The sequence below is a fragment of the Epithele typhae genome (assembly GCF_022376455.1).
Source record: "Epithele typhae strain CBS 203.58 chromosome Unknown BXZ73scaffold_101, whole genome shotgun sequence".
Taxonomy (NCBI): domain Eukaryota; kingdom Fungi; phylum Basidiomycota; class Agaricomycetes; order Polyporales; family Epitheliaceae; genus Epithele; species Epithele typhae.
The window spans coordinates 62,145-88,192 of NW_025954292.1; the positions used below are offsets into that span (position 1 = coordinate 62,145).

The 26,048-nt window shown below is 60.1% G+C and overlaps 6 protein-coding genes across 6 annotated transcripts; 3 read left to right on the plus strand and 3 right to left on the minus strand.

The window, feature by feature from the left end:
* Positions 1-816: 816 nt before the first annotated feature.
* On the plus strand, positions 817-5,130 carry BXZ73DRAFT_107156 (glycosyl hydrolase family 61-domain-containing protein; the record flags this gene model as incomplete). The annotated part of the gene is made up of 14 exons (XM_048016848.1): positions 817-888; positions 993-1,011; positions 1,217-1,538; positions 1,616-1,952; positions 2,009-2,230; positions 2,331-2,584; positions 2,649-2,933; positions 3,777-3,831; positions 3,880-3,962; positions 4,023-4,053; positions 4,115-4,211; positions 4,273-4,398; positions 4,469-4,519; positions 4,718-5,130. The coding sequence occupies 14 exons, from the start codon at positions 817-819 to the stop codon at positions 5,128-5,130; spliced, it is 2,367 nt and encodes a 788-aa protein (XP_047872043.1).
* Positions 5,131-8,045: 2,915 nt separating this feature from the next.
* BXZ73DRAFT_107157 (uncharacterized protein) lies at positions 8,046-10,747 on the plus strand (the record flags this gene model as incomplete). The annotated part of the gene is made up of 6 exons (XM_048016849.1): positions 8,046-8,051; positions 8,329-8,537; positions 9,091-9,597; positions 9,930-10,218; positions 10,283-10,584; positions 10,639-10,747. 6 exons carry the CDS (start codon positions 8,046-8,048, stop codon positions 10,745-10,747), a joined length of 1,422 nt encoding a protein of 473 aa, XP_047872044.1.
* A 492-nt stretch (positions 10,748-11,239) lies between these two features.
* BXZ73DRAFT_107158 (uncharacterized protein) lies at positions 11,240-12,168 on the minus strand (the record flags this gene model as incomplete). The annotated part of the gene is made up of 5 exons (XM_048016850.1): positions 11,240-11,396; positions 11,447-11,532; positions 11,590-11,661; positions 11,715-11,982; positions 12,059-12,168. 5 exons carry the CDS (start codon positions 12,166-12,168, stop codon positions 11,240-11,242), a joined length of 693 nt encoding a protein of 230 aa, XP_047872045.1.
* A 5,204-nt stretch (positions 12,169-17,372) lies between these two features.
* Positions 17,373-18,699, minus strand: BXZ73DRAFT_31230 (heterokaryon incompatibility protein-domain-containing protein; the record flags this gene model as incomplete). The annotated part of the gene is made up of 2 exons (XM_048017805.1): positions 17,373-18,005; positions 18,580-18,699. Coding segments are annotated over 2 exons (753 nt in total), but the record flags the coding sequence as incomplete, so codon positions are not given.
* A 2,635-nt stretch (positions 18,700-21,334) lies between these two features.
* Positions 21,335-22,939, plus strand: BXZ73DRAFT_107160 (uncharacterized protein; the record flags this gene model as incomplete). Its single annotated transcript, XM_048016851.1, has 4 exons — positions 21,335-21,599; positions 22,023-22,332; positions 22,447-22,642; positions 22,841-22,939. The coding sequence occupies 4 exons, from the start codon at positions 21,335-21,337 to the stop codon at positions 22,937-22,939; spliced, it is 870 nt and encodes a 289-aa protein (XP_047872047.1).
* A 527-nt stretch (positions 22,940-23,466) lies between these two features.
* BXZ73DRAFT_107161 (uncharacterized protein) lies at positions 23,467-24,393 on the minus strand (the record flags this gene model as incomplete). Its single annotated transcript, XM_048016852.1, has 6 exons — positions 23,467-23,557; positions 23,615-23,703; positions 23,761-23,766; positions 23,800-23,832; positions 23,886-24,207; positions 24,284-24,393. 6 exons carry the CDS (start codon positions 24,391-24,393, stop codon positions 23,467-23,469), a joined length of 651 nt encoding a protein of 216 aa, XP_047872048.1.
* Between the last annotated feature and the right edge of the window lie 1,655 nt (positions 24,394-26,048).

Genomic DNA, 26,048 nt, shown 5'->3' on the forward strand with positions numbered 1-26,048 from the left:
AGGGGGGCGAGCTCATATGAGGGGGGCGAGCTCATATAAGGGGGGCGAGCTCATATGAGGAGACGAGCTCATATGAGGGGGGCGAGCTCATATGAGGGGGCGAGCTCATATGAGGGGACGAGCTCATATGAGGGGACGAGCTCATATGAGGGACGAGCTCATATGAGGGGACGAGCTCATATGAGGGGACGAGCTCATATGAGGGGACGAGCTCATATGAGGGACGAGCTCATATGAGGGGACGAGCTCATATGAGTGGCAAGGCGCTACAAAGTTCATATGAGGGAAAGACACTAATGCACTCATATAAGCAGCCACTTTTATAATATGTATAGGTGGCAGGGTGTGAGGGCACTCATATGTGTGGCTATGTGGTACATATAGACGGTAGTAGCAGGTATAGAGCGCCCACTCATATGAGCTTATCCGAACGCCAGTAGCGGTGTATGTTGTCATTGATATGAACGCCAGTGGCAGGGTATTCTGTCGGCATGCGCTGCCCTCTGAACTCCGGTTCCGCTCAGGACTGTGGCCACCTCGTCAGATCGGTGACCACCCACTCTCCACAACCATCCGACGGACTGGGTCGTTTGGGCGAGAGCGTCCGGTGGCTGAGGTCAAGAGTGAGTCCACAGCCGCACCCTCTCCCCATACCGCGACCAACGCCTACCCTGCCCTGTGGCTGATGTCGATTGCTTACCCTCGCAGTCGCCGTGTCCTCTCAGACGTGCGCGCTCTCGTATGGTTGCCATCGGCAGGCGATGCCAGTCGTACAGTCGCATGTTCAATGCCTCATCGAAATACAAGACGTTGTCTATGAGTGTCGACCCGTTCAACGTGTACGTCGCTCGGGAATCCCTGGTGGGTGCGCTCAGGAAGCAGCCGAAGGTGAGTTCAGGCCATCCCTTTGGTTGCCGCGTCCCGCAGCCGACGCTCCCCTGCGATGTCCATTTTGCCATGCAGTTGCTGACGGGGTCTTTAGCGAACTTTAGGTCTCGCGCTCGGACGAGAGTATGTCGCTGACTCGCTACGTAGGCTGCCTACAAGCCAGCGTAATAGACACTCCCATAGCTCCTCAACGTCTCAACCCAAAGTCAGAAGGGCAGTAAATAGTAGCAGAAGAGCTTTCTGCACTTTGGCTCCGCGCGACTGCTGAGAGGTGTGTATCGTGCTACGATCACATGGAACGACTTGTGCTGATGATGGTTCCATTCAGTCCGCACCTATAGCTTCTCTCTTCCCCGGTCTCTGCGCAATCACAACTCCTTGCATTTGCGGTTGCTCCGGGGTCTTTATCCTCGCCTGCCCGTGGGGAGATCTTCATTGTCTTCCACTACTCGGTCTCTGTTCCAGAACAACCCCGTCGAACATTCCTGTTCGACTGGTCGGAACCCACGAGACGAAGGACCGCTCGGCCAGTCTACTACCAAGAGCCTCCCACGTGCACATGGCAAGACGATCGTCTCGGGCAAGGACTATGCCGCGAAAGAACCCGACGCTTCTACTCGCGTCGCGATGCTTGCGACGGACAACACCCCGTGCATGCCCACTGCTCAGCCGGAGTCCGGCGGAGCGGCGGGTTCACCACCATCGACGCGCCTGCCGCAAGACGCAGAAGCACAAGGAGGGCTAGGGTCATCTCGCAAGCCGCGTCGGAGTTCCAGGCACACTCCAATGTGTCCAACGAGTACCGCAGAAGCTCCAGCGTCCTCAACAAGGCCCCACCCGACGCGATGGATGCCGATCCCCCGCCTCCACACAACGGCCCGACGACGAAGGACAGCGCACAGCTCACGGTTCCGGTCTCTGTCGGCCACTGCGAAGTTGATGTCCCTGTCGCCGGCTTCACCTCGAAGTTCATGGATGTCGACGCCCGCTCCCGTCGCCTCCAATCCCCACACGCTACTGCACCTGTCCGACGCGGTCCCGCCCTCCGTCGCGCGGCGATGGGCGTGTCGCCGACTGCCCCCCGCGCATCAGTTGCCGCATTCTGCCTGACAGGAGCCAGCGGCTGCACGTGTTCGAGTGGTGGCAACAGCGGCGGCTCCGCGGGTCCGAGCAGTGGGAACGCGCGAACCTCCCCGTCCTGCGGTCAAGCTCGCCAGCGATGAGCGCGTTGGACGGCACTCCCGAGTTCCGCCATCGGAAGGACGAGGAGGTCGTGCGTCAACGTCCTGGAATCGGCGTCGACGAGCTCAAGTCCTTGTCCCTCTTCGACGCACCCCGCGCCGTCAGCGGGCTATATGGTTGCTAGCTCGTCTTCGCCACCGCAGGCCGAAGCGTCTTTGTCCTCAGACCTGTCGCTCGCCGCCCAGCTGTAACGGGTCTAGAACTCATGGCGGTTGGAACTCCCGTCTCCGAACGAGTGGCACTCGCCCTCGCCCCCTGCAGTGCTCACCGCTGCCGCGGGCACTTCCTCCCCCGCTCCTGTCCTCCTCTGCCAACGCCAAGATCCACAGATGGCATTCCAGACCTCGGATGGACGCCCCTCGTCTGACGGCACGATGCGGGTCGCGGAAGCGTCGCCGCCGCTCCGCGACCCGCACAAGCTGCACTCGGACCCGTCGCCACCGTTGCTGTTAACGTACGACCCCGACCCGACCCGACCCGACCCGGAGTGTGATCAAGGACGGATGAGCCCCCGCTAGATCCGGCGCTAGAATGCCATTGTTCACCGCACGATCGCCGTGGGCTCTCCGATGGTTCAAGTCGACGAAGAGAAGCGGCACGGCAGGCGAAGCACCGTGCACACGCATCCGCGTCCACATCCTCGGCGGGACCGTCTCCTCCAGCCCCCTCGACACGGCCGCAGCCCACCGACCCTCGCCGCTCAACGCCAACCTGGGCACGCACAACCCGACGCGCTCTCTCCATCTCCCCGCGTCGCCCTTCGTGCCCCACGCATCGGGCTCCGACCACCCCATGAGCCCCGCGTGCGTGCTGTTGAAGACGCGGAGCGTCTCGGAGATGCAGTCCGGCGACCTCGCGTCCGACGCAGGCGCGAGTCGAGGACGGCAGAGGTGCGACAGAGGAGTAACTACATATCCAATGTAGTGCCATGCATGTCGTACAAATCGCAAGCGTCATGAGGTACCAAGTATATACATATATATGAGAGTCAGCGTAGCGGAGGCACTTGACGGACGGATCGCTCGCTAGTCGCGACGGTGCTCGTTGACGTCATCGCTCAGATGACATGACGGCGCCGATAGACGCCGATGCCGGTCGCGGCGCGCGCGTCGGGCACCCCGTCTCACTTGCACCCGTCGCCCGCCCGCAAGCCCTCCCGTACGACGCCGCAGACAGAAAGAAGAAGATGAAGTGTGCCGGTACGTCAGCTCATGCCCTCGCTCTTGGGCTCCTCCCCGCGCGTCCCTCACTCTTGCGCGCCCGTCCGTCGCTCCGGTGCGTCCATTTTGATGTACCCACGGCGATGACTTGGCCATGGTGCCATGGTGGAAGGCGTCGACGGCCGCAGGGTGTTTCTGGAGGGTAGACGGCGCTGGGGTCGTGTTCTGAAGGAATGGGCGCCGCTCATTCGTGCCAGAGGGACTCGAGGAGGCGTGACGACGGTCCTGACGACGTCCCACAGGCGCAAGACACGCTCTATGGTGCGGTGCGCGCAAGTTCGGGCTCAAGACGCGCTCGCGCGCAGACATGAAGATCCGTACGGAACGATGAAATCCTTGGGACCAAAGCAGGGCGCTTCCAGGGGTCTTACTCGCTGTTGCTCACAACATTGCTTTTCAACGTCCGCGACGCCCACCACATTCAAGACCCGTCTCCACCACCGTCATCGACGCTCCGACCGGCGCACTCCTTACCGCAGAGGTAGGTACAATCAGGTTCGTTCCTGATTCTAATCACTACTATCCTTAGTGGTATCACACTCTTAACCAAGCCACGGGCGACCCCGCGGACCCCATCTATTCTAGCCACAAGGGTCCGCTCATCTCCTACCTGTATGTTTTTGTTATGCCCCAATAGCTCCTGGCTTCGTCTCATGATATTCACACTCCCAGTGCCAAGATCCCGGATGCAACGCAGTCGGACGTGACCGGGACTGAAGTGGTTCAAGATCGCGGAAGAAGGGCTCAAGCCCGACGGGACGTAGGCGACGGACAAGATGATCGCCAACGCGGGCAAGGTAACGCTAACCGTCCCCGAGTGCATCGAGGACGGCCAGTACCTCCTCCGCCACGAGATCGTCGGTGCGTCGGCCGCTTCGTGCGTCGTTCCCACATGGGTGCTGACCCGCGCGGCGCCCTGCAGCGCTCCACGCCGCTTCGAGCTACCCCGGCGCGCAGTTGTACGCGCAGCTGAACATCAAGGGCGAGTCCGGTGCCAAGACGCCCTCGACGGTCTCCTTCCCCGGCGCGTACGCTGGCTCCGACCCCGGTGCGGCTTTTGTTCATGGATAGGTGCCAGAGCGTCGAGCTCATTCGGCATTTCCCCCGCGCGTTCGCAGGCATCGCCATCAGCATCTACTACCCGACCGTCAAGAACCACACCATCCCCGGTGCGTTCGGTGTTCATTTTGTGCTCTTCCCCTCGGCACTCGGATCCGCGACGGGCCTCGGGGATCATGTTGACATATACTGACCTTTTGCGATGCGACGACAGGACGTGCATTGTTCACCTGCTGAGCGCGCGTGGGATAGCAAAGCTCTTGGGCCCTTCGCAGGGGTCGACGGAGTACACTCGCCTCGATGCACAGCGCCGATGCCTCACGAACTGCGCGTTGCTGCAAACTCGTCCGGCCCCGTGAAGTTCCGTGAACGAGGGCGGAAGCGTCCGCTGAATCCCGATGCTTTCCGTGCCCAAGACGTGTGCGAGCATGCACGTCGCGCGGTGTGGGCGAACCATCCGGAGCGGCCGCCCCTCGATCCCGTCACTACACGACGACGCCCCACGCGGGCCAGTCTGTATGGGATTGCGGCCACAAGTACACAACCCGATTTCGTCGCGCGTCAGCTGCAGTACTTCCTCTCCGTCACTCTCCGGCTCTCGATCCTCCACGTCTCGATCCTCTTGATTCCTAACACACGGGAAAAGAAATTCCCCTCGACTCCCCTCCCAACCGTCCATCTTCTCGCCGCGCGCACCGTCATCGTCATGCACTGCCTCTAATGGCGCGCCGTGCTCACTCTCCTCGACGCCCTCCTCCTTCCGGCCGTCGTGCATGTCTCCGCCAGCACATCCAGCCACCTAGCCCTCCACCACCGTCTTAACGCGCCCGCGCGCGTGAGCCTCGACGCCTCGCATGACGACTTCACTCTCCTCGCCCCCTCCACCTTCGGCCGCGGCTGCCTGTGGTGGCACCTCCTTGCTCGCGCGCTGGCCCGAGCGCGGCCTCCCCTCCGTGCGCGCGCTGCGCTTCCGCCTCGAGACCGACGCCCCGCCCGCGCTTGCCACGCTCCTCGAGCACACAACCGCGCTTGAAGATCTCATCTAGGGCACTCCCACCGCCGCATGCCTGCGCGCGGCGCGAGCTGATCCGGACGCGGGGAAGGCTGTCTGCCCGGCCCTCCGCATGCTCGCGCTCGAGCTGTACCCGCCGCCTAGGCTCGATCATCCGGCCCCTTTTCGTCTTGACCCGCCGCCGATGCCGCGGTCGCGCGCGGACATTGTCGCGCATGCCGACTGTGGCACCTTCCCTCACTGTACAAGCTGCCTTATCATATGGGACAACCGCGGCTGTTCTTGACAGCGATCGATATCACCCACGACCACCTTTGAATCCCCTGTCTAGGTCGCTGGATCAGGCGATCTCTCAACACCCGTCGCACGATTCCGGTATTTTCTACGCTCGTTTCCCCATCCGTGCGAGGCCTCGAAGCGGGGTGACGTCACTGCGGCGTCTCATCTGGACGAAACTCAAAGGTGGGTACTAATTGAGGAGCTCCATGCGGACTCACATGATCACCGCGGTGCGCTCGACCACGCGCGCGATAACGCATGTCGAGGAAGACGTGCCGAACAGAGGGTTCCGGAATCATCGTGCAAGACTCGGAGGGGGCCCTTCTAGGGGAGCTTCCATAGACGATATGCACTGCGTGTTTTGGAGGAAAGAGTAAGTATTCGATCGAAGTGGACTCAATTGGCTCGAAACGCAGGCACCGGCGCCAACCAGACCACGGTCCGCATTCTGTCGGTATCGGCGGCGGTCTCTTCCTCGTTTGCTCCAGGCGTACATGTGTAATTCGTTTCCCTTTTCCGCAACGTTCGTTGATGTCGCAGTGGGGGACATTCGAGGCTGAGTTACTCATGCCGAAGGGGATCGTGGCGTTATCCCCAGCGATGCCGGTGAACACGACGTGGTGCTGCGGCGGGTTGATGAAGTCATGAGGCGGCAGAGCGGACTACGTGCGGGCGTGACCGTGCAGGTGGAACGGGTTGAGGAAGGAGACATCGTGGCAAGGACGCGCCGCAAGGATCCGAAGGGGACGGAAACGCGGGGGGGTGGGCACCAAGTCATGATACGAGCGCGCGGAGCGCATCGAGCGCACGATGTGCATCCCGTCTCGATCGTCCTCTTTCTGGAGACGCTGTTCACGGACGAACGTCGCCGTGCGCATCGCGACTTGCAAGCAGAGGACAATGTCGACGACGACGCGCCTGTCCAGCGGTCCGGCGACTCCGATCGCGAGCGCCAGCACGCCCGCAGGCCGGAGACACCAGTGCTACGCTCTCTCCTGCTCCTCGTCCACACTCTGCGCCAGCTGCCTCCAAGCCTCGCGCCTCTCCCCTCGACGCGGGCGACACGCTCTTGTTTCCTCTCCTTGGTCCTCGCCTGCCCAAGTCCCAACCATCTGAGGTCGGTATGAGTCACCTTCGCGGGGTGCGTTCTTTCCGTCTGCGTATCGTTGCCGTGTCCACGGATACCGAACATGCGGTTTAGCCGTCTCGCTGGCTCTTGACAGTACGGGCACCTGCACCATCTGTCACCAAATCCAACGCGGTACGTACCTGTCACCACCTTCATTCTGCGTCAGAGCCCCTCTGAACCCCGGTTCCGCTCAGGACTTCGGCCGCCATCCATTCTCCGCAACCATTCCGCGGACTGGGGAGTTTGAGCGAGAGCTTCCTGTGGCCGGGGTCAGGGGTGAGTCCGCAGCCGTACTCTCCCGCCATACCGCGACCAATGTCGATTGCTTACCCTCCCAATCGCCGCGTCCTCTCAGACGTGCCCGCTCTCGCTCAGCTTTCATAGTATGGGCGATTTCAGTACCCGAGTCGCACGTTCAATGCAGTATCGATGTATGGGCGAAATACAAGACGTTTTCAGCGCTGGTGAGCGTTGACCTGTTCAACGTGTATGTCGCTCTGGAACCCTTCGCGGGTGTGCTCAGGAAGCAATCCAGTGCTGAAGGTGAGTTCAGGCCATTTTTTTCGTTACCGCGTCCCGCAGTTGGCGCTCCTCTCCAATGTACATTTTGCCGTGCGGTTGCTGACGAGTCTTTTTAGCGAACTTCTACTCGCTGGGGGCCTCGCGCTCGGACGACGGTGTCTCGTTGCGTAGGCTGCCTACGAGCCGGCGTGGTGGACACTCCCGTAACCTCCTCGACGGCCCAACCCGAAGAGGGAAGGGCAGTGAATGGTAGTAGAAGGGCTTGCTGTGCTTCAGCCCCGCGCAACTACTGGAGGTGTGTGTTGTGCTGCGATCATATGGAACGACTTGTGCTGACGATGTTTCTATTTCGTCCGCAACTATAGTTTCTCGCTTCCCCGGGTCGACTATAGGCTAGTGGTATACAACGGAGACGATACTGCTTGCAACCAAGCCATGGTACGTTGCTTCGCTTTTTGATGCTCGATGCACTTTCTGACATATCGCACATCATAGATGCCCATCATCCTTAACCGCCGTCAACCGGCTCGAGCACGAATGATTGATATCGCAGGATTCGGATATGGCATATCGTCCCCGGTCTCTTTGCAATCGAAAATTTTCGCATTTGCGATTACTCCGGGGCCTTTCTCCTCGCCTTCCCGTTCCCCGCTTTCCGATACTTGGTCCCTATCCCAGAGCAACGCCGTCGAACATGCCTGTTCGACTGGTCAGAACATTAGGCGAAGGAGTGCTGGGCCAATCTACTTCCAAGAGCCTCCCACGTGCACACGTCAAGACAATCGTCTCGAACGAAAGAAGCCTCGGCCTCTACTGGCGTCGCGATTCATGCGAAGGACAACACCCCTCCACCGCGCAGCCGGGGTCCGGCAGAGCAGCAGGTTCATCGGCTTGACGCCGTCAGGCACACGATATACAAAAAAAAGGAGGGCTAGGTCGAAGGCCCTGTCATCTCGCAAGCTGCGTCGGAGTTCTAGGCATACTCCGGTGTGTCCAACGAGTACTGCAGAAGCACCAGCGAGGCCCCCACCGACGCGATCGATGTCGATCCCCTGGCTCCATCGAACGGCCCAACGACGAAGGACGACGCACAGCCCACGGTTCCGGTCTCTCTCGACGACCGCGAAGTCGATGTCCCTGTCGTCGGCTCCACCCCGAACTCCATGGATGTCGACGCTCCCGTCCGGTCCCTGTCGCCTCCAAGCCGCACACGCCCCTGTACCCGTCCGACACGGTCCCGCCCCCCAACATGCAGGCTTCGCCCAAACTCGTGGAGGAGGACCGTCGCGCGGCGATGGGCGTGTCGCCGGCTGCCCCCCACGCAGAATTCGAGCTTCCGCACTCTGCCTGACGGGAGCCGGCGCGTGTTCGAGGGGTGGCAATCGCGGCAGCTGCGCGGCTCCGAGCGGTGGAGGCGTGCGAGACCCCTCGTCCCGCGACCACGCTCGCCAGCGATGAGCGCGTTGGACGCTGTCCGAGCTCCAGGCTCATCGGAAGGACGGGGATGCTGTGCGTCAACTTCCCGGAATCGGCGTCGACTGGCGCAAGTCCCTGTCCAGGCTCGTCGACTGCGCCTGCGCTGTCAGCGAACGATGCGTTTACGAGCTCGTCTTTGCCGTCGCCGGCCGAAGCGCCTTTGTCCTCGGACAAGTCGCTTGCCGCCCAGGTGCAACGGGTCCGTCCACGGCGCCGGGAGGTCCAATCGTCGAAAGAGGGACATTTGCCTTCGCCCTCTGCAGTGCTCGCCGCGCGCACTTCCTCCCGTCTTCCTCCGCCAACGCCAACATTCTGCGGGAGGCCTTCCAAACCTCCGGTGGCCGCCCCCCGTCTGACGGCACGACGGACGTCGCAGAGGTAGTGCCCTACCCGCACAGGCCGCACTCGGACTCGTCGCCGCTGTTGCTATTGACGTACGCCTCCGAGCCGACCCAGCGTGTGATCCAGGACATGCGCAAGCAGCGGATGAGCCTCTGCTGGAGCCTCTTTGCTCACCACGCGATCACCCAGGGCTCTTCGATGGTTCAAGTCGACGAGGAGAAGCGGCACGGCAGGCGAAGCAACGCGCGCGCGCATCCACATTCGCATCCTCATGGGACCGTCTCCTCCAGCCCCTCACGGCCGCAGCCCATGGCCCGCCCTCACCGCCCGGATTCAACCTGGGCACGCGCAACGCAACGCGCCCTCCACCGCCTCACATCGCCGTTTGCGCCCAACGCAGCGGATCCCGCGCACTCCGCGAACCCGGCGTGCGTGCTGTTGGAGGAGCGGAGCGTCTCGGAGACACTCTGGCGACCTCGCGTCTGGCGCAGGCGCAGTTCCTGGGCGGCAGAAGTGCGGGGCGAGTCCGACCGAGCCTCGAGCTCTCAAGGAGTGCCTCGACGGTACTTGTAGACTCGAAGGATTCGAGCCGCGAGCTTCAACTCGTCCTCAACTTAACTGGACTTTCTCGCCCCCTTCAAGTCCTTGGACCCACAACTTTTTTTCCGGCACCACGGACTCGGATCGGCCGGGCGGCATGAAAACCGTGGCGTTCACCAAGCATTCACCTTCCTGGCTCTCGTGCTTTCTCTCCGAGTAGGCTGAGTCACAAGCCGCTACAATCGTGCCACGCCCTCCTCAACGATCTGTTCCTGCTTGCGTCCTCCTGCCCTATCCGCACGCTCTACATCAAGGGACCAACTTTCATCGTCAAAGCCATTCGGGCCTGTGCACCTCTCCCTCGAATATTCGACGTTGGCGTTATGGCGCGGGGCATCGTCCGCGTCATGGGCCGCGCCTGCACTCTGCAGATCGAGTGCCTAGAAGCGACTCTCATCGCCGGCTACCACGCGGCCACTCCCGCGGACGTCGACACCCCTGCAATCGTCGTACGTCCTCCAAATTCGGTTCCGCCCGCGCTCCTTCAACGCTGACGCCGGTGTTGCTCCGCAGGACGGCCTCGTCGCCGCCGTCGGGAGCCTCCCCGCGCTCCGGGTGCTCGCCGTCAGCGTCTTGTGCCATCTCCTCGCGGACCCCCCATGCGCGGCCGAGGCGTTCATGCGCGCCCTCGACCTGGACGCGTTCGCGCACCGGCTGTGCGTCGTATGCCCCACCCTGCAGACGGTCTTCGTTCTGCTCAGCGGGGTACGCGGGCGCGCGAACGAGCGTATGCAGCTTGGACCGCAGTGCACGGAGTTTGATCTGTATGCGGATAGGAAGGACAAACCCGGACACCGGGGTACGGAGGCGGTGGGGTGAGTGGATCGATCGTTGTACGTGGATGTTGGGCTGATTTCGTGCGTTTGCAGGGACGAAATTTCTGCAGAACCATGCGACGTGGAGCGTGAGGCTGGGGAGGTTTCCAGCGAGGGTGCTGTGCAGGATGAGTTGCGGTCCTCACGAGGGTGGGGACGGTGATGTTCGTCGACCCTCCGTATCGTGTCAATATTATACATACGTTGTTACCTTCGGCCCCACGCTCAGGAGGAAGCATTCAAGCTGTACCATGCGCGAAATAACAATCTGGGTTGTTGTTCATGCTGAGCATGCTCGTCGGGTACACCAAGATGTTGCAGATGGGGCATAGACTTCGAGTGTCCATAAACGGTTGGCTGCACGCGTCGTTTCTACATTTTCACGTATGGATACACATCCGCAGACGGCGCAATCGGGGTGTTCGCAACACATGTATTCATCGAGAGCTACGACTGTACATAGTACGTACACGTCGTTCGAAGCTAGTCAGATCTTCCCCTGGTTCGCCTCAGTACCCCGCCTATCCGTCCAACTCTCCGCACCCCACCGGCTTCATCAGCCCTTCGCAACAGCGCACATCGGCGGGGCGGGACGCACCTTGTAGTTCGTCACCCGCTGCGACTTGACCCTCCTCAATAGCCCACTCCATCGCCGTCACGCCGGGGTGTACTTCCCCGGTGGTGCGTTGGCGACTGCCGCAGAGATGCGCTCGCTCTCCGCGGACAGCGCCCGTAGCTCGACGGTGTCGTTCGGATGGGTGAAGAACACGACCGAGTGCCGTTCGTACTGGGCTTGCTCCCGCGGAGGCGGGCTGGGAAGGGAATGAGACGCGGAGCATCGGCACTTCGTGGACAAACTCACACGACGCGATGGATGTTGGAGCGCAGGATGCCGCCGGAGATGTTGAAGGCATCGCCGATGTTGCAGATCGCGTCTCCGGGCAAGGGCTAAGCGATGGACGACTAAGTGAGCATGAGTGCGAGGAATCGAGAGGGATCACTTACCTTGATGTAAAACCACTGGTCGGACCCGGGCGGGAGCACCTGCAAGCCGCTGAGGCGGTTGTGCGGGAACGACTGGGGAGAGCGATGTCGGTACAAGGCGAGGAAACGCAAGGCAAATCACTCACCAAGGACCCAAAGACCGTGAACCGCGCCGTACATCCGCTGAACCCCTCGACCTTGTGCAGAGACGCGAGCGTGCCCGCAGGGAGCCCGAGCTTGTCAGTGAGGACGCCGATCAGGTGGTTGCTGATCGCGAGCGAGTTCTTCACAAACGGCGTCACGATGGACTCCATCGGCGCGTTGACGGCGGAGGGATACATGCGGCGCGCGACGGCCGGCCAGGCGTGCGTGTCGTCCTTGGAGATGTTGACAAACTCAGGTACGTCGCGCGTGCTTTTGTCTGCCTTGTAGCCGCGCCGATGCGGAGGCCGGTGGAAAGTGCAAAAGCAAGCAATTGGAGAGAACGTACCCGAACGAAACACCCTGCTCAAAGAGGAGCTTCTCCTTGAGGGTAAGAGCGATCGTCTCTTCGCCCATCGCAAACATACCTTCCGCTTCCTCGTGTACGCTGTGGTTCATGAGGCTTGGGAAGGATCACCGGTTAGTCGTAACGTCGTTCACTCAAGCACTGCGCAGTCACTCACTACCAAACCCTATCTCCGTCGCAGCCCTCCAGAACTTCTCAACCTCATGCGCATCTCGAGCTCACAGTCGATCCGAACAGGACAGGTGGGGACGTCCTGAGGGAAAGCCGGTTAATTTTTCAGACCAGGCATAGCGACACCAACTCAGGGAGTATGGATCGCAGCGTACCTATGCCCCTTGAGTTCATGAGAAGGGTGTCGGCACTCCGTACTCCGCGAGAAATGTGCTAAACTTGCAGCACGATATCATGGCTCGGAGAGGGATGAAGTGGCGAAGCAAGAGCAAGGCGTGTCTTGGTGAGAGTTTCGCAGGGCAGGATGGGTGTGGATGGGGAAAGGTAGGAGGAAGTGGACGTTCGAGTCTGCCCGCCGAGGCTCGAGAACACGGCGCCAACGCGCGTGAGAGCTGATGTAAGCGGGGTCTGTTGGTCGGGTGCAAGCCACATCTTTCAACTTGTTCATCAGCCAAGGTGCGCTTCTATGTCGATGGCGAACATGCGTATATGTTCGTGGCACCATCCTCGGACTTGTTTTAGCTGACATCCCCCTCCGCGTTCAGGTACTTCGTCGCCACACTTCTTGGAGCACAACGCAGGCTGCGGGACCGCACGAATGCACGACCGTTCCATGTGGGATGCTAGCGATGAATGGAACTGTTGGTTGGCTCTAGAAAATGTGCGGTGATGTTTACAATAGGCCGCGCTCTACGTCTCGTACCACCAGACCTGAAGCTGTACACAAATCAATTTCTTCGTCTATCATACTATATTGTCGGGCATGACAAAGCGGAATTTCACTTGCAGCGTTTCTCTACCAAATGGACTAGAAGAGAACGATAACACTACTCCCCCAAACCAACGCTGCGATCGGCGCTCCACTGGCCATGGTCCGTCCATGTCGATATGATCCGTTTCGCACGAATGCGCAGCCCCAGCGCATCAGTAATCCCGCAAATGTCTGGTTGCCTGGACTGTCTGGACGAAAAAATCCAGACAGTTCAGGCAGCCGGCAGGCAGTCAGACAGCCAGGCAACTGGGGCTCAAATCACGCCTCACATTCATCCCGCTCTCCCCTCTCCACGTGCCCCCCGTTCGCCGCCCCTCTGCAGCCGAGGAACCCGCCCACCGCGCATAATGCACTCCAGCCTACTGCACGAGCTCGCCCTCCCACCTGGCTCGTCCCGATCATCCTCCAGCTCTTCCGCCTGCTCGCCATCGTCCCCGTGCGCGTCAGCACGCTCTCGAACCTCAACCTCATCTCTTGCCCCCAAACGGGCGCGTGGAGATGCGGCTCGACCACACCGTCGCTGTGCTCTGGACAGTGCGTCCACTCGTCTGTCGTGGTTGCGTGTGGGAGTGCTGACGGCGTGTGAGCAGTCAATCTTGATAGGCTGACAATGCCTGTAGATCACTAGTGCATTGCTGAAGCAGTGACGGGTGTACTACTCGCCGTTCGCCACACTCGTCTACAATGTGCGCACCCCGATCGGGACTGTCAATGGCGCGCGAAGCACGACCTTGAGACCCGCCGCCTAAATACCTCGTCGTCAGGACCTCCCATGTCCCTCAATGCGCTCGCCCGCCTCCTCGCCCTCCCCGCTGGGGACCTTCCGCGGCCTCGGTCCATCACGTAGTCGATCTGGTGGGTGTCGAGCACGCCTCCAGGGGCGCGTACCACCACCACCAGCCATAGCGCGCGCTACACACGGTCCGCGCGGAGTGGCTCAGCGTAGTGGTTGTCCGCCGCAATCAGTGTGTGCAGATGCACGTGCAGCGCAGTGAGGAGTGTGGCGAGGGTGAGCGTCGACGTGGGCGAGGGGGCGGGATCGACGTACGGGAGGTCCTGTTGGAAGAGGCGGATTAAGGGGCGTGAAGGGTGCGTGAGGGGGACGGGGGAGGAGCTGAGGTCATGGCGGGTGGTGGAGCCGTCGCCCACGACGAGCAGGATCTCGAGGGCGTGAGTGAGGGGGTTTCGGAGTTTGTGGTCCACGAGGATGATGGCGTGGTCAAGGGGATGGCCTGTGCACGAGCAACAGAGATCATGCTGAGATAGAGCGAAGGAACGCGAGAACTGGAACAAGCACACACCGTCTATCACGCTCGCATCCTCTTCCGCTGGGGGGCGAGACCGATTATCAGCGATCAGCCCTGCAGAAACTAGGTTGTTCAACAACCTTAGCATACACAGGACACACCTGTGAAATGGCACACCACGCTGTGAGAGAGAGAGCAGGAGGCGGGGACAGAGGCGAAGTTGCGGGATGAAGAATGAGAGCGTGCGAGGCAAAGCGCGATCAGACGCGCGTACGTACACGTACGCGTCGAGTGGCAGAGGCAGCCGGCGCCAAACAACGCCGCATCGATCTCTTTCCCTTCTACCGTCTGCCTCCCTCCGCACTCTCCTGCCCGGAACGACTTCCAGGCGCAGAAACCGCCATAGAACGTCCCTCAACCACCCGAGAAATAGCTTCCAACAATGCCAAGTAAGCCTGTAGTCCATACATCCCTGCAGGCGACTGACCTCGACTTAGCCATCAGAGCTCACACGGCAGGTATGTACTACCTTTCCTCACGCACACGCACCCTGCACCATCCCCCGCACGCATTTTCGCCGTCACGCCGTCCCAAACCCCTTCCAACATCCATGAAACCGTCCCTTTACCTTGTATACAGTCTGGACCCGCCCATTTTGGCGCATATATGCGCCAAAACGGGCGGGTTTTCCCTTCGTGCCATCACCACAGGCAGCAGGTCGCCTGTCAGGCGAACGTCGTTGCCGTGAACGCCGTGTTGAATGCGGCGTTGAGCTCACACGAGGGTATCCAAGGTGTGTATGTTCAAAATATGTGCATATAATCTACTTATATGTAACACGAACTCCCCTGGGACCACGTCCGACTTCCCGTGCTGGTGCTGGTGCAGTGAGCGTATGCTCCACGCGCGCCCGCCCCATGCATCGGGAGTTCCCGCGGCGTCGCCTGCACGCACAGGTCCCTGCGGCGGGCTAGCGTCCCCCACGGCGTCGACATCCCGTCCGCTACGACCATCCGGATACTGCCCCTGCTTCGTGACCCCGCGCCGGCCAGCCGCGGGCGATAGCGATGTCACGAATGACGCATTGTCGAGCTCTGGCTCCGAGTCCGGCTCGGCGCGGGCTCGCGGCGCACCATGCGCAGCGCGGATGGGCGGCGACCCCGTCGTTATCCCCACCATCGTTCGAGTTATCCGAACGCGAATGCAAGAAGACCTCCATCGCCCAGCTCAACCCATCCTTATCCTCACATCATGCGCCCAAGAGCCCGCGCGGCGCGTCCGCAAAGCTCGCGTCTGGTCTCGTCCCCCACGTTCCCCGCCCACCCGGCTCGCATCCGGTTTCGGCCGCGTCAAGCGTCCGCACCTTCCCTTCAAACCCCCCTGCCTCGTCGCTCTCGCCCAACGACGCCGTCCCTCGCAGGTGCACGGCGCATTGTCTCGACCCCGAGCGTGTACCCCTTTCCCTCCCGCGCGGCCGCGATAGGTATGGCCTTCGACTCGTCCTTTTGCACACTCACGCACAGGTCCGACACGCCCCCGGGCGTCCCTCAGCCTTTTGCGCAGACACTATGCTCCCTCCAACCCGAACATCTGAACGGCCCGCGCGCGCATAGTCCCGATTCGGGAGCTGGACCCGTTCGCGTACGCCGCTGCGACGCCGTAACGCGGGCACGCGCTGCAGGAGGGAGAAGGACGACGAGATGAGGGTGCGGGCGAGTGCCGCATGCTGGTAGCGTACGGCGAGCGTGTCGACAATGACGATGGGCGCGGGCGCGTTGGCTGGCCCAAACGACTGTGAGCGTGGGCCTGGCGAGCGTGCTGACGACGACGAGGGGCACTGGCGCGCTGGCGCCGCGTGCGCCATCAATGTCTACGGCCTAATCATTGTCCTATTGTACTAGAAATCGCATTGATTAGTTTTCAAAATGGATCTGTTTGCTGCTTGTCGGAATCAGGCTGCATCAGCGACCTGGGAGTACGGTCTCCCGGTCATGTCTGAACTCCTGGTTGTCTGGTTCGGTTGTCTGATTTAGGTCTGGTTCAGCAGTCCGCAAAATCATGTCTGGTTTTTTTCATCTTGTCTGGTTCTGTCTGGTTCGCCTTCCCAGGCAGAGCCAGACAGAATCAGAGACTTGCGGAATTACTGATGCGGCCGGGGCGCTTTCACCGGTGTAGGACAAATGAAGGATGCAGAAGTGTTGTCGGCGTGGTACGCCTGGACCTGGCGTCTCCGTGGCGATCCGGGATGACAGAGAGGTTGGCATGGATGAGCGTAGGTGGTTGTCGATGGCGGACTCGGTACGAGAGCATGTCCCAAGAACGACTACGAACCTTCGAAGATAGCGGCCCATAAAACAAAGGGAGACGTCTTCGGAGGAACAAGGCGACGGCAGGGTGCTTCTGTCACCGTCGAAGACCATTTCCATGTTCCGGAGCTGGAGGAAGTCGCGAAAGACCAAGTGAAAGGGGGAGCTGGTAGTGGTGGCTTCGCAGAAGCGCCTCAGTGACTCCATCCCTGCGGTTTCGTCCTCGGAGATGTCACCGGTGTACGGAGGGAGGGCTACAACGCGGAGATCGGTCATCTTCCAGCCATGTGAGTCGATCGCCGTGCGTGATTCCCGCAGCGACACAACGGGGCTCTCTGTGGGCTGGTATAGCGGAGCAGCGTGAGCGTTGAGCTTGTCGTCCACCCTTTCAAGCAAGAGGAAGACGGGCCCGTCGGGATCTCTGCAGAACAAGTCGACGAGGAGGAATCCCCCCGCATCATACAGAGGCAGAACGGCCGCGTGGAGCTCGATCCCGCCTGGTGACACGGAAAACGTGGGAGCACGGAGTTCTGTGGTCGTGCTTGCAATTGAGCTGTGCTAAAATGGTCGTCAATGTAGCACAACGTGGAATGGCATCCATACCAGCGTACCTCATCTTGTCCTCTCTGCAAGCGGGCACTGGGTTCGTATCTGATTACCATAAGAATAGGGTATCGGTATAGGCTATTGAAGGTCGGCCAAGGCTGAAGGGGGAGAAGATGGCGACGTATTCGGCTGTTGGGCGTTCTCTGGAGGTCTGGTTGGAGGTCTTCCAATCCGTGCACCCTCTTGAATCGTCTTCCCAGAAGAAATATCGAAGGATCGCGCGAAGTCTTCGAGATCTCCATGAGCAGCCGGCAGAATGCGAGCCGCCCTTCGCCGTAGAGCGTCGGCATGTTGACCCCGAAAAGTCCGAAGAGGCTGTAGGCGGCGTCTTCCGGCCTCGTGGTTTCCCGATGCGCCGCCCAGGATATGCGCGTCGCGATGCTCGCGTCGGTAAACGGGCTCTCGAAGCGGAGGACTGCCGCAGATATCCGAGTTGCTTTTTCTAGGCGATCGGCGAGCTCGTACTTGGTGCCCAAACAGGTCCACTCCTTGGAATAGAACACAAGGACGCGGGACGCGATGAGCTCTTGGAGAGTCCAGCCCCGGAAGTGCCAGTGACTACATCGGAAGGAGTGCCACATCTTGCCTGAATTAGTGTCGGAGTATTTGACGTCGCTGAGGTAGACATAGCAGATGGCGGAGACGGCGTAGTAGCGGAACATGGAATTGATGCCTTCCGAGAGCTCAGCACTGCTCTCCTTGTTGATACAGCACGTGTCGACCCAAGCGTAATCGTAATCGTGCTTTTCAGCGAGCTCAAGGAATGATCGAACTTTTGGAGTGAGGCGATCGCGTGGGTTGAACCATGGTGACGACGAGCGGGATGGCTCAGCGAGTCCTTGCCAGACGGGTGCAGGAGTATGGGAAAGCGGTATCGCGGGAGCCCATGGATCTGAATCTATCAAGCGACCTTCGTATGTCAGCGCCGAGTAGGGAAAACGAGTTTTCATCATTACACAAACCTAGCTCGCATTCAGTACTGGATGGTCGTCTGTCTGGGCGATTCCCACCCGCGTCGTCCTGGACTAATCCAGGAGAAATTTCGGTACGGCGGGAAGGGCGTAGGTGTAGTAGCAATTTGAACTTTTGCATGATGTGTGATTTCACTTTATGGAAAGCATTCTTCAAGTTTTTGCAAGCCGCAGATTCTTTCGGGACTGTCTCAGAAACAAGAAGGCGCAGCTCATCGCGGAGAACGGCCGCTTCTTGAGAGACCTCCTGGGAGATGAGGGTTCGTAGAACGGCCGCTTCTTGAGAGATTTCCTGGGAGATGAGGGTTCGGAGAACGGCCGCTTCTTCAGAGACCGCCTGGGAAATGAGAGATCGGAGCTCAGTGGGGGGCAAGGGACGTTGATCTTCGGGGGAGAAGGTGCCATTGGATTCTGCATTCAGCTTTTGAACCTTTTGAAACGAGTCTTCCTCTCCTCCCCAGGTGTGCGACAGGATAGCATAGCCTCCAGGAACGTCTTCAGGTTGGGGAAAGAAGACGAGGTTCGCGTGCGCGGTGCCCAGGAGCCACATCGCTTCTTTCACGAATATGAGCACATGTATGTCTCGCGAGGGTAAGCATGAATACCGGGTGAGAGGTGATGTGCACGATTCGCGGGAGGAGTACAGACACTTGGGGAGCATGAGTGAATGCGATACAGAGCATCGGAAGAGTGGATGTACAATGAGTATCCGGACGTACAATGAGTATCCAGTAAACGGGGTTTCCTGTACTTGATATCACGGAGGGAGTCGATGGCGGAGGGGATGTAAGATGGACGAGAGGAGATGTGAGATGAGTCAAGAGCGAGACGGTAGAGGGCAGGTCGCGGCGAGGGAGACCGCGGTCCCACACGCCCACAACGCGAAGTTCGAACATGCGGTGAAAGCAGCCGAGAGCGTCGGAGCGTCTCCTGTGATATGACGGTCAGCAGAGTCCGGGCCGCCTTCGCGCTCCCGGGGCGTGATGACCTGCCTTTCCTCGAACGTGTCAGACGTAGATATCGATGTCGTGCGCGTTATCCGCTAGGCGAAGCTGAGAGCGCTCTATGTCATTCGTCGAGAGGTAGTACACGATGTGGCCCGATACTACCTCGGGGGAATGTACGCACGTAGCGCCCCAGATGTTCGACGATGTTTGGATCACCGGAGCATACAGTAAACGCGCGCGAGTGCCTCCGCCCTGCTCGTTAGCGACAATGTATGCACGCGAATGGGCACGACACGCCGGCTGAGGGAGAAGCGGGGGATTAGAGAGCCGTTCAACGCCGTCTCCCGGATGGGCAAGCGCGATAGTGGCCGCACAACCTCGGACGTAAATATGCACTCCTGAGATAAACGGTCAGCTGATCCCAAGCGTACGGAGGCCGGCCGCGACATACCGTTACAACGAGGATTCAGGCAGGTCCGCCGCAGTGCTTTGTTTGCCGACAACGATACATGCTGCGTTATGGGCAGAAGCACGCCCGAAGCTTGCGCTGGAGATCTACAGGCCCTGCGGCGTGAATAATCAGATTACTTGTTAAGAGCGTCGGAAAAGCCGTGATAAATATCAGGGGGTGCGTATATGCGAAGTTGAGTACAGGAATGAGGATAATAGCTTGCTAAGGACCCACCGTCATGACCACCGTGGTGCGCTCGACGACGACAGCGTGTATCGAGGAATACATGCCGAACAGAGGCCCGGTTCGGAACAGGTTTACACAAGGTCGTGGTGCGGCTCAAGAATCGGAAATAAAACGGCGGGGAGAAGCGCTTACACACACAACATGTTCCGTGTGTTTTGTGTGGATGGTGAGAGCAAAGAGTCGGCTGCTGGTTCACTCGCGGCGCCCACAGGCACCAGCGCCAACGAGATCACGGTCCGCATTCTCCGGGGCGTAGACGCGCGGAGCCACCATCGGGCTCAGCTCCGTCTGAGAAGAGCAGCTCGTCCTCTTTCCCCGCCACGCTCCCTTCTCAGACCACTCCCATTGCGTACACACCTTTTCTCAATTGTGCCACGACGCACTCGCTCAACGCGACACCGCAGCTGCTTCTACATGTCGTATCGTCTGTGCAACGTCTCAAGCCGTGAGACGGGTGCCAGTGCGCGAGGGTTTTTGTCGCATGGGATATACTTGTGATGTGTCGTTCATCCAAGGTACGTCTCTCCGGTTGAAACAACTTTCTGCAGCTGGCCAAACTTCTGCTCTTCGCCACAGACGTCATCACCCCTCCAGGTCGGCCTTCGAGACACGCTTTGAAGTTGGGTCCTTCCATCTTGGCTATTCCAACTGGGCGACGAGGATAGGCGAATCCGGATACACCTGAGGATGGATGGAGGGGTGGAGGCCGTCTGCCGTACGTTTGAATTGTCCTCCTACTCCATACCTGTTGTCTTACGGCCGTCGTTTCTCTGCTCAGGACCCAACGGACCCAAAGATCGCTCACTTAAAGGCGTAATCCATGCACGAGATGGGTGGAAGCGTTTCAGTCGCTATGGTCGATCACGAATAGCAGGATCGCGGTGCTCGTGTGGTACGTCCTGCTCCTTGGATGTTTCGTCCGGTCTCGATCTCCCCATACTGCTCCGAGCACACCCTGTTCTGATACCCTCGCATATAGTCGGAGGCAGCGTCCGATATATATGTGCCTCTTAAAACGCATCTAGTGCTTCCGTGATCCAAGCCCTCTCACACGCCCCGTGGTATGTCTCCGTTCCTTTTACACCATCTGCGCTGGGCCTCATCTCTACGAGTCTTCGTTTGCAGTTCCATACCACGACGACTCGTCCCCTTCCTCGCAGGCGCCATCGAACCCATACTGAAGCGGCGGAGATCCGGCCGACGAAGGTTCCAGGTGACGGATGAAGTTCTGGGCGGGACGACAACGCGCGGCGACGTACTCGAAACGCCGATCGTGCAGGAAGTTCCCGTCTCTGCGGTGCTTATCTTAAATGCTGTCCTATTGTTACAACTAGTGAGCGACACCCTAGACCATATTTCCGTGGCACCAACTCCCCTCTCATTACAGCCTGTTGCGCGCTCTCCTCGAAAACCTGTCGACTCGACTCTCTGCGGACACACCCGAACCTCCTCCTTGGCTGAGCGTTACGCCCGAATCGATCCTCATGGTGTTGCGAACGCTCGAGCTCTGGCTGGAAACAAAGAAGTCGACCAAGCCCACAATGTCGGGCCACGCCCGCCAGAGTTTTCGCGCAAACCCACTCACACCGTTCAGCGGTATACCCGGGGTGGTCGAGAACTTGCGGTCGCGCGTGGACATCAGCGTTGCGCATGAATTGGAACGCATCAAGTACAGCTCCTTCCGGCTCACGGACAACGAGATCGTGCAGATGGATGTTGTCCCGCCCGACGTTCCGCGCTCGGCGAGTGCACGCAAGTGGGTGAACGACAACATCGAGAGGATCGTCGACGTGGTCCACAGACTCGGTCCGGCCATATTGGAACCCGTCCCACAAACTGTCGCGACACGACCCTACGCGCCCACGGAGGTGTCTGTCAAAACGAGACGACACGCGCGGCGCCCGCCGACGAGCCTCCTCGCGCCCCACCATCCCGGCTTCCCCGTTCCGACGCACTCAGCGCGGTCGCTGTGCGAAGCGGCGCCGTCCTCACCAAGTGAAGTGTTATGGGATCGCGAAATCGATCCATCCGCCGATAGAGCTGCACGATCGCCGTCCTGGTGTGGCACGCGCGTGGCAGGAGATTGAGGAGAAAGGCGGGTTGGTGCCAACCCTGAGGCGGAAGGTGATATTTGTCCGCTTCGCCCTGTCTATATTTTATCTGACGCTTTTCACCCAGGTTGTTTCTCACTTGGAAAGAGATTGGCAGACACATTACCTATATCGACAGGGCTCCGCCAGGCCGTCGTCCTCAGCGGGGGACTCCTCGGACTCCAGGCCGCCACAGCCGTGCACGACCTCCCCACCGTATCACCCGTCGCGATCGTGCACCGCTCCCACCAGCCGCTCTCGCGCCAACTCGACGCCCAGGGCGGCGACATCGTCCGCCGGCGGATCGAGGGCATGTGCGTGCGCTTTCTCGGTGGGACCTTCGCCGTCCGCGTCTACACCTCCTCCCCTCGGAATCCGACTCCGTGGGCGCGCGTGATAGGCGTCGAGCTCGCGGACGGCACGACGGAGCCATGCGACCTCGCGTCTTCGTGATCGGGATCACACCCGGGACGACGTCACGCGCGCGGCGGGGCTCGCTGACGTCGATGCCCCCGGATCGTCGTACGTCCCTCGAATTAGCGGTTCCGCTAGCGCTTGTTCAGCCTTGACGCACGTGTTGCTCTGCAGGACGGCCTCGTCGCCGCCGTCGGGAGCCTCCCCGCGCTCCGGGTGCTCGTCGTCGGCATCTTGTGCTACCTCGTCGCGGACCCCCGGTGCGCGGCCGAGACGTTCATACGCGCCCTCGACCTGGACGCGTTCGCGCGCCGGCTGTGCGGCGCGTGCCCCACCCTGCAGACGGTTCGTTCTGCTCAGCGGGGTGCGCGGGCCCGCGCACTCGCGGGTGCAGCTGAGGCCAAGCTGAGGCCGCAGTGCACGGAGTTCGAGCTGTATGCAGACAGGATGGGCAATCCCGGACACCGATGTACGGAAGCGGTGGGGTGAGTGGATCGATCGTTGTAAGTACACGGGGTTTCGGCTGATTTCGTGCATTTGCAGGAAGGACTCTCTGTGGAATCACGCGACATGGAGCGTGAAGCTGAGGAGGTTGTCGGCGATGGTGCTGTGCAGGACGAGTTGCGGTCCTCGCGAGGGTAAGGACGGTGGTGCTGGTCGACCCTCCGTATCGTGCCATGCGTGTTACGTTTTGCTTAACGTCTTCCTGTACTATCATTGCGCGAAATAGGTTGTCGTTCATGCCGAGTGCGCTCCTGGGTACACATGGACCCCGCAAATGAGGCTTAGACTTCGAATGTCCAGAAACGGTCGGCTGCACGCGTCGTTTCCACATGGACATGTATGGATCCTACGCAATCGGGGTGTTCGCAATGCCTGTGTTGATTGAGAGCTACGACTGTACATACTACATACACGTTATTCGAGGCTGCTCAGATCTTCCCCTGGTTCGTGTCCTCGGTACCCCGCCTATCCCTCCAGCTCTCTGAACCCTACCGGCTTCATCAGCTCTTCGCAACAGCGCACATCGGCAGGACAAGACACACCTTGTAGTTCGTCACCCGCTGCCACTTGACCCTCCTCAGCAGCCGCTCCATCACCGTCACGCCAGGGGCCTACTTGCCCGGGGGCGCGTTGGCAACCGCCGTAGCGATCCGCTCGCTCTGCTCTCACAGCGCGCACAGCCCGATGGTGTCGTTCGGGCGGGTGAAGGACACGACGGAGTGGCGTTCGTACTGGGCCTGCTCCCGTGAAGGCGGGCTGGGAAGGGTGTGAGACGCGGGGTATCGGATAGGCACGTCGCGCGGACAAACTCACACGACACGATGGATGTTGGAGCGTAGGATGCCGCCAGAGAAGATATTGAGGGCGTCGCCGATGTTGCAGATCGCGTGTCCGGGCAGGGGCTGGGCGACGGAAGACTGCGTGAGCATGAGCGCGGCGGATCGAAAAGGGTGACTGACCTTGACCTAGAGCCACTGGTCAGACCCGGGCGGGAGCACCTGCAGGCCCCCGAGGCGGTTGTGCAGTAACCACTGGGGAGCGGGATGTCGGTACAATGCGAGGGGCCAAAAGACGAATCACCCACCAAAGACCCAAAGTCCGTGTGCACCGTCAGGAATGTCATCTCCTCCGACCCAGGATACGACGGCGCTCTGATGAACCGCGCCGTACATCCGCTGAACCCCTCGACCTTGTGCAGAGACGCGAGCGTGCCCGCAGGGAGCCCGAGCTTGTCAGTGAGGACGCCGATCAGGTGGTTGCTGATCGCGAGCGAGTTCTTCACAAACGGCGTCACGATGGACTCCATCGGCGCGTTGACGGCGGAGGGATACATGCGGCGCGCGACGGCCGGCCAGGCGTGCGTGTCGTCCTTGGAGATGTTGACAAACTCAGGTACGTCGCGCGTGCTTTTGTCTGCCTTGTAGCCGCGCCGATGCGGAGGTCGGTGGAAAGTGCAAAAGCAAGCAGTTGGAGAGAACGTACCCGAACGAAACACCCTGCTCAAAGAGGAGCTTCTCCTTGAGGGTAAGAGTGATCGTCTCTTCGCCCATCGCAAACATACCTTCCGCTTCCTCGTGTACGCCGTGGTTCATGAGGCTTGGGACGGATCACCGGTTAGTCGTAACGTTCACTCAAGCACTGCGCAGTCATCTCCGTCGCAGCCCTCCAGAGCCTCTCAACCTCATGCGCATCTCGAGCTCACAGTCGATCACGAACAGGACAGGTGGGGACATCCTGAGGGAAAGTCGGGTAAGGTTCCAGACCAGGTATCGCGACACTGACTCAGCGAGTATGGGTCGCAGCGTACCGATGCCTCTTGAGTTCATGAGAAGGGTGTCGGCACTCCGGGCTCCGCGAGAAATGTGCTAAACTTGCAGCATGATCTCATGAATCGGAGGGGGATGAAGTGGAGAAGCAAGAGCAGGGCGCGTCTCGGTGGGGGTTCCGCGGGGAAGGATAGGGGTGGTGAGGAGGAGGAGGAGGAGGAGGAGGTTGGTGACTTCAGCCCCTCCAGCAGTGCCGCAACACCACTGGGTGAGAGGAGGTAGGAGGAAGTGGATGTCCGAGTCCTGTCGAGACTCGAGAACGCGGCGCCAACACACGCGACGGCTGATGTAAGCGATCGGGTCCGACATCAGCAAAGTAGGCGCGGAAACGGTAGCGTCTGATAGTGCATGGGGGCATTCGTAGCGTACGATAGTTAGTGATAGCGAAGACAATAGACAGTAGCTGAGCATCCAAGTAATGCAGCAACTCGTAGTGTACTATCGTCTGCTTCTTCCACTATCAAATGATGATCATACCTCGCGGACAGTGCTATCATTTCTGGGTGCGCATGCGACCATATATCGGTCATCTGCGGCGCATGAAATGATAGTGCCTCACGATAAAGTGTCAGATTTAGCGGAGGAGATGACAGATAACTGCGGAACACTATCGCCTTCCGTCGCACACTGGGGCGCACGTATAATTCCAATCACACAATAATCCATTCGGGGTAAATACGAAACAGCCGGTATTCTACGCAACAGAAACATGAGCAGAACAAAGAACTTACATGGTCGGCGATGTGGCCGAGCTTGAAGCCTCTCGTCCAGCACGTCTCCCCGAATTGACGGAGTGTTCCCTATTGTGAGTACTATCGGAGTGGTCAGTAATGTAGAAATTTCGTATCTGGGGATTGCTTACCTGATAGAGAAATCAATGTGGAGAGCGCGGAAAGGTCGGTTGAGTGCGGCAAGATAGACAGGTCGGGCATGGAGGGGCGCCATGGGCGCGAAAGGGTGAATTGGTTGGGCGTGGAGAGGTGGATGGTCGCGTCGGGGAAGGGGGAGGGAGGCGGGGGAAGTCAGCGGGAGCGGACACAGGGAACGCGGAGGAAGAAAGACGCACCCGGGAGAACTGGAATGCCTTCACGAGCCGGATCGTCCCCTCGACAGAGCGGCCCACAGGGAGGTCGTTGATCGTAATTTACTTGTCCAGCTCCACCGAACGCACAATCAGTCGTGATTCCCGGACGTATGCCGCTCCACCAAGGACGTACCTGAGGGTACCCTATACGGTCGATAATGAGGAGCCCACAGAGGGCGATCCCCTCGTCCTCGATGAGGACACCGTAGTCGTGGGAGACGGACATGTGGGCCGACTCGAGACCGCTGCTTGCGCGGGGCAATCGCCCAGGTGAAGTGCGAGTACTGTGACTTGTCGGTCGAGGCCGCTGTGGACTTGGTGAAATGAGCGGCTGCAG